The sequence below is a fragment of the Sinocyclocheilus anshuiensis genome, unplaced genomic scaffold, assembly GCF_001515605.1.
Source record: "Sinocyclocheilus anshuiensis isolate Anshui unplaced genomic scaffold, SAMN03320099.WGS_v1.1 scaffold181, whole genome shotgun sequence".
Classification (NCBI taxonomy): domain Eukaryota; kingdom Metazoa; phylum Chordata; class Actinopteri; order Cypriniformes; family Cyprinidae; genus Sinocyclocheilus; species Sinocyclocheilus anshuiensis.
In genome coordinates, this window is record NW_015540898.1 from 538,779 (window position 1) to 545,294 (window position 6,516).

General features: G+C 36.1%; 1 protein-coding gene across 1 annotated transcript in view; it reads right to left on the reverse strand.

The window, feature by feature from the left end:
- LOC107689010 (transforming growth factor beta-2-like) overlaps nt 1–6,516 on the reverse strand; it is a 40,059-nt gene that overhangs the window by 12,496 nt on the left and 21,047 nt on the right. The window contains exon 2 of the mRNA XM_016486881.1: nt 4,617–4,780. Coding sequence (XP_016342367.1) covers nt 4,617–4,780 — 164 coding nt within the window. The remainder of the gene's footprint in view (nt 1–4,616; nt 4,781–6,516) is intronic.

Here is a 6,516-nt window from a genome sequence, read left to right on the forward strand (position 1 = left end):
CTTTTGTGGAAAAAAAAAAAAAAAAAAAAAAAAAAAAAAAAATATATATATATATATATATGTTGAAAAGAAAACTTTATTTAGTAGTTAATCTTATATTGTATTTATTAGAGATAAAGAACGAAAAAATAATATTATTTCTTAAAAAAATATTTTAATTATTTAGGAATTAATAATTCTTAAAATTTGAGAAAAACAAAACACCTGTGATGAACATGCTCTTCATTTCTGAATTAATATTGATTCTGATATCATGATGAAGAAATTGTAATACTTTGTCATTAACTTTATATATTATTATGTCTTAGAGAAATATTTTCATTATTTATCAAATTAAAAATGATAAATAATTATCATAAAAAACACCTCTTCTGTGATTAACATGTTTTTCATTATTGAATCAATATAGTTCCCTTTCGATACTTCACTCGTACTGTGTCTTGCTTAAGACGCTCTTTCTTTTCAGAGAGCGACTCCGCCCCCCACACCCTCCCGTTTTCTTCCTGCCAGGGACCTGTGAGGAAAAAACAGCGGGGCAGAGGGGTCGAGCGATCGGCCACGAGCGAGCTCCCGTATCTACGTTAGTAACCGAGTACGATTTTGAACTTTTGAGGACATGAGCCAAACATTTCATCCTTATTAAAAGGTCAAAACTGTTGAAAAGAAAACCTTATCAAGAAGTATGGCATCTATTATTGCTATTTCTAGGGAATAAATAAAAACTTAAATAAGCAGTGAAGCAGTTTTGTTAAAATATGTGACTCTGGAGCACAAAACCAGTCTTAAGTCGCTGGGGTATATTTGTAGCAATAGCCAAAAATAGGAAAGCTTATTTATTCAGCTTTCAGATAATGTATAAATCTCAATTTTGAAAAATTGACACTTAAGACTGGTTTTGTGGTCCAGGGTCACATATCATAAACATTAGAAAAGCTTTTGTCCACCAATTAAAAGTGACTTTCAATGTCAATTATATTTATTGAATATTAATTCATGATATTTGGGGGAAAAAAGTTTGTCTTTCTATTTTTTGGTCTTGTGGTTTGACAGCTTGGATAAAGTATATAAATAGGAAAACTGCATATTATATTACTCTTTCTGATCTTTCAGTTTGAGCTGTTTCACCAGTTTTATACATCAAACTTGAAACAAACTCTACTTGGTTCATTCCTGAAGTGAACTTTTGCCTGTATGGTGATTAGATTCACTATTTTTGACTCCCTTCTTGAACTAGTCAATGTAATACCTATCTAATTAAACACATTATATGTGACTCTGGAGCACAAAAGCAGTCTTAAGTCGCTGGGGTATATTTGTAGCAACAGCCAAAAATACATTGTATGAGTCAAAATTATAGATTTTTCTTTTATGCCAAAAATCATTAGGATATTAAGTAAAGATCATGTTCCATGAAGATCTTTTGTAAATTTCCCACCGTAATTATATCAAAACTTAATTTTTAATTAGTAATATGCATTGCTAAGAACTTCATTTGGACAACTTTAAAGGCGATTTTCTCAGTATTTAGATTTTTTTGCACCCTCAGTGCAAAACATTCAAATAGTTGTATCTCGGCCAAATATTGTCCTATCATAACAAACCATACATCAATGGAAAGCTTATTTATTTAGCTTTCAGATGATGTATAAATCTCAATTTCAAAAAATTGACACTTGAGACTGGTTTTGTGGTTCAGGGTCACATATTGCACTATATTATCAGTTCTGAAGTTCACTTTAATTATATCGACTGTATGAACCTGACCAGTTACAACAGGAGTAATACAAATGGAAGCCGATCAACCTCTCCCTTCCCTGCAAACTCCTTTTAAACCCTCCCTAAGACATTCACCATCTCTGTGTTAGTGGGCCAGTGTTTACTGCACCTGTCATGACGGACCGGACACATGAACAGAGAGGAGGGGAGCGAGGTTAAACGGAGAGGCAGGTGGGAGGCGGGGAGCGCGGACCTCGACAGCGCTGGGATTTTATTTAGCCCTCGAGACCCTCCGAACTCTAAATCACCAAACAGCATTCCACACTCACGTCTCTCCACACACACATAAAACCCCGCTGATCGATGGGCCCGAGCCCTACAGCACCCTTAAGATAAATAAACGAACATACGAGGACAGAGAAGGAGGAGAAGAGAAGTTAAAAAGTGCATGTGTGGGCGCTTTCACACCACGTACACAAGTCTGTTTGACGTCACAGTTTGGTTTGTTCAGTTGGTGTGAAGACGGTTTTCTGAACTTGAGTGCGTATTAGTGAACCACAACTGAGTCCAAGTGGCCTGGGTTACTTTAGTAGTTAAATCTGTTCATTCATAGTTCAGAAGACTAAACCCTTGTGTTGTGTTCCAGTCATCTTTTCCTGAAAATGCTAGCTAATGATATCACATAGCACTAAAATTTACTGACTTACTGAATCTACCCTCAGAGCTGGGTAGATTACTTACAGATTACTGATTACAGATTACATGATGAAAACTGTCACATTAGTAACGTAATCTAGATTAATCATTTTAGGCAATGTACTCTGACTACTTCTTAGATTACTTTTAGATTAGTTTTTATTTAACCTGTTTTAAACTTACCATTAAACATACCATTCTGATATAAAAAAGCAAAGAGAAAGAAAATATATTCCAATGCATTAACATTTTATTAAACCGGGGTTTCTCAAACTGGGTTTAACGTAAGAACAGTGGGTTTGTGAAGTTGATAAAAAGCTAATAATTAATTAAATCATAAAAAATGTAAAATAAAACTAATCTAAATATTTGATTTGTGTACATAACGTGGCCATTAACCAACATGACAGAACTGTAAACATGTGAATGTGTTGTTAAATTATTTGAAATATTAACTTCAGAGATATTTCAAGTAAATATTTTATTTTGAGGGGTTTGGCTTACAAAAACGTTTGGGAATCCCTGCATTACATGAACAAACATTAATAACATGAAGACAGCAATGACATTACACTAGAGGTCTGCGCGGGACTGTTTTTTTAGTCCCGCTCCCGCAAGGTTCTATTCTAAAAATTACATTTCTTATTTTTATTCGTCTTGTCAGGATGCAATTCATTTAAAATTGACAACACAATAGGGAAAAAATGTCGCAGAGAAAAAAAAAATAAAAATGTAGGTTGTACAAAAATACAAAACCGAGTTAAACGTCCTTCAAGGACAGCGCATCCACACTTTGCTCCATTTTGCTCTGTCACTCATCGACAACCTGCCTGTTCTGTCTGAGGGCCGTATATTTACCACAGGTAGGCTACAGCCTGCTCTGAGCATTATGCACATGCTTAGACAGACCTTGCAAATAAAACGCGTGACGTTTAAAGCATGCGTGCAGCGCATGCATAACAGTCCTGAGCGCAAGCTGTACCGGTGGTCAATAAGAATAAGGGCCGTATATTTACCACAGGTACAAACTGCTCTGAGTATCGTTATGCACATGCTGCGCACAGACCATGCAAATAAAACATGTGACTTTAAAGCATGCGTGCAGCGCGTGCATAACAGTCCTGAGCGCCAACTGTTCCGGTGGTCAATAAGAATAAAGCGCAGATATGCTGTTCTAAATGGACGTCGGGAACGGGATATTGTTAGACCGCACGCTCCCGTTCAAATTACACCAGAGTTACCGACCGCTACGCATTTTATTTGGGAATTTAATCCCGTGGTGCAAAAAATCCGGTCGGGTCCCGCGGTTCGCAGACCTCTACATTACACGACCAAAGTCTTCCAGGTTTGACATAGAGTTTCACAGCTGTACATCAGCTATACAGTGTTTAGTAACTTGCATAACTTTGCCAATATTGTTTTATTATTTTCATAATCAGTCATCAGTCAGTTAACCACCACAGACTTTTTTTATTTTTAAATTAACTTTATTCACGCAATATAATACAACTTTAATCTCGTAATTTTGACTTTATGCTATAAATATTATGGCACTAAAATGCTGCCATATTTACTAAATTACTTAATGCCAACACTCTTGGCACAGCGGGCAGAATGAAAGAAAGAAAGAAAGAAAGAAAGAAAGACGCAAAAAAAAAAAGACGCAGTTCTACAGCAAGATTATAACAAATGCACACAAGAAATACCAAGCCGTGCACATAAAAAAAAATAAAAAAAAATAAATATATATATATATATATATATATATATATATCTATTGTGGCCACGAATTGAGAATACATTCTCTTGTTTTAATTGAAAGGTCCCCCTTGGCGGACCCCCAATCAGCCCGGCCCCATATGCACGTGCATACCCAGACGCTACGCCCCTGTACTGTAATATGGCTGATTATTACGTACATTTTTGGCAAATTAAATAAATTAAAAACAACACTGGAACTGGCATGTGGTCCTCTTGAATAATTACCTAGTGCATGGTATTAGCTATTTAAGCTATTTTGAAGACGTAAACACATAAAGCAGTTTGTACTCAAATAGAAAACTGTGAAAAGAGATCTACAAGGACACCAAGGAAGCGAACTGAGTGTGAAAACAGCTAAAGTGTGCATGCAAGTACCGAGTCGACAGATTTGTTCATGGAGTTGAATGAGTGGATGGAGGGCTGATGGAGAGGAGAGGACTGACCTGGTAAAGCTCAATGCGCTGCTCAGACACACGGGCCTTTGAGTTCTGCAGCCTGAAGATCCTGAGCTCTGCCTTCACCAGGTTCGAGGCGTTCTTCTCTATGGAGCTCACGTCAAACCTGAGCCTCCTGAAGTACGGGTTGTAATGTGTTGGAGAGATGACATCTGGAACAAAGAGTGGGCAGCGTTACTGACCCGCTAGGACACTTTGCATGTGTGGAGGTCCAGTATGTACAGAGAATCCCATCCCTCTGCCAGTCCTGTACACCATTATCTAGTTTATATAGTAATAGCCCATTGGATGAAGTTTAATGTCAACATTAAGTCTAAACTGGCTCAGCAGGGGAGAAGTTGCAGGAAACTCCTCTTGTGAAAAAGAAGTGCGCATAATCGTACTGAATGTGCACTTGTAGTGTACTTCAAATATTTAAAGTATATCTTTAAAAAACTGCACTTGCAGAAAATATAATATTAATAAAATGAAAATTTGCTTAAAAAAAGACACTTTCATAACACACTTAAGTCCGTTTTTAAAAAGTGCACTTTGTAATAATGTATTACTTTAAAGTACATTTGAAATCATTATGTTTTAATAATCTTTTGTCGTGCTTTAAAGAAGTACACTTATTTTGATGTGTTGACTAACATACTAAAGTACTTGATTATAATTTTAACTGTAGTGTATTATTTCGTATTACATTTAAGTTAATTACATATTACACAGGTTAATATATTTTAAATGTAGTTATGTCATTATTACAAATTGTGTAATTTACAAATACATTTAAAATACACGACGTAAGAGTTTTGATAGACATGACATTACTCTAAAATACATTTCGCCACTCTAAAATTCAGCTTTTTGTACTAAAATACTTTTAATTGAAAGTAACATGCAATTAAGTGTCGAAACCATTCAGTTCATATTCTTTTTAAGTATTATTTAAGTACTCTTTTTAAAAGTATGCTAAAGTGCATTTCTCAAGGGTCTGCATATTTCTCACACAGCTGATGGCACTCAAGGCGTTTAAACTATTTCAGACTTTCACTGTGTAAATCATTGTGCACTGCCGCAATGATGCCACTTTTTACGTGCTCGTGGGGCGCGTCGAGGTGTAGTGTGTACACTGAGAGTGTGATGAAACAATAGTGGGACACACCTCTGGGGCCGGGTCATCACGCGACGGTCAGCCGAGGTATACAGACCCGCTCCATATGGTTCCTGAGTGAACCCAGTAGCCTAAAACTCACACAGTACTCCAAACCATGTGTGAACGTCATGTGCTTTGACAGGCCCCGTACGCGCGCACTCACACACACACACACACACACACACACACTGCGAGTGTGCCGAGAACCATGTGTGCAACAGTGAGATGAGAGCGATACTCCGCACAGTAGCTCAACAAATTAACAAAGACAACCAAAGCCACATGCACAACTGTGTAAGTGAACGTCTGACGGGCCGCCGTGACACCGCATGAATTACGGCGGCGTGATGCCATGTGACATGCAGCAATATACTCAGTTTGTTTAAAATCATCCCGCAACTGTGTGTGACTAATGTGTTTTTAGCATGAGTTTTGCATGTTTTCCATATTTATTATTATTTTTATTGTTTTTTGGCCAAAATATATTTGAAATATATGCTAAATATAGGTTGTAAACAGTGAAGCTCAGTGAAAATCTAAAATCTATTTAGTTTGAATCTTCCTACACCAAAATATATTTCCAATTGTATTTCAGGGCAACAAAATACAATATAAATGTGGATGGAATAGCCTAGAGTTTGTGTTATATACATGTTAACGTGTTATAGACAACAAATAAAGTTTATCTTCAAATATAATATAATATAATATAATATAATATAATATAATATAATATAATATAATATAATA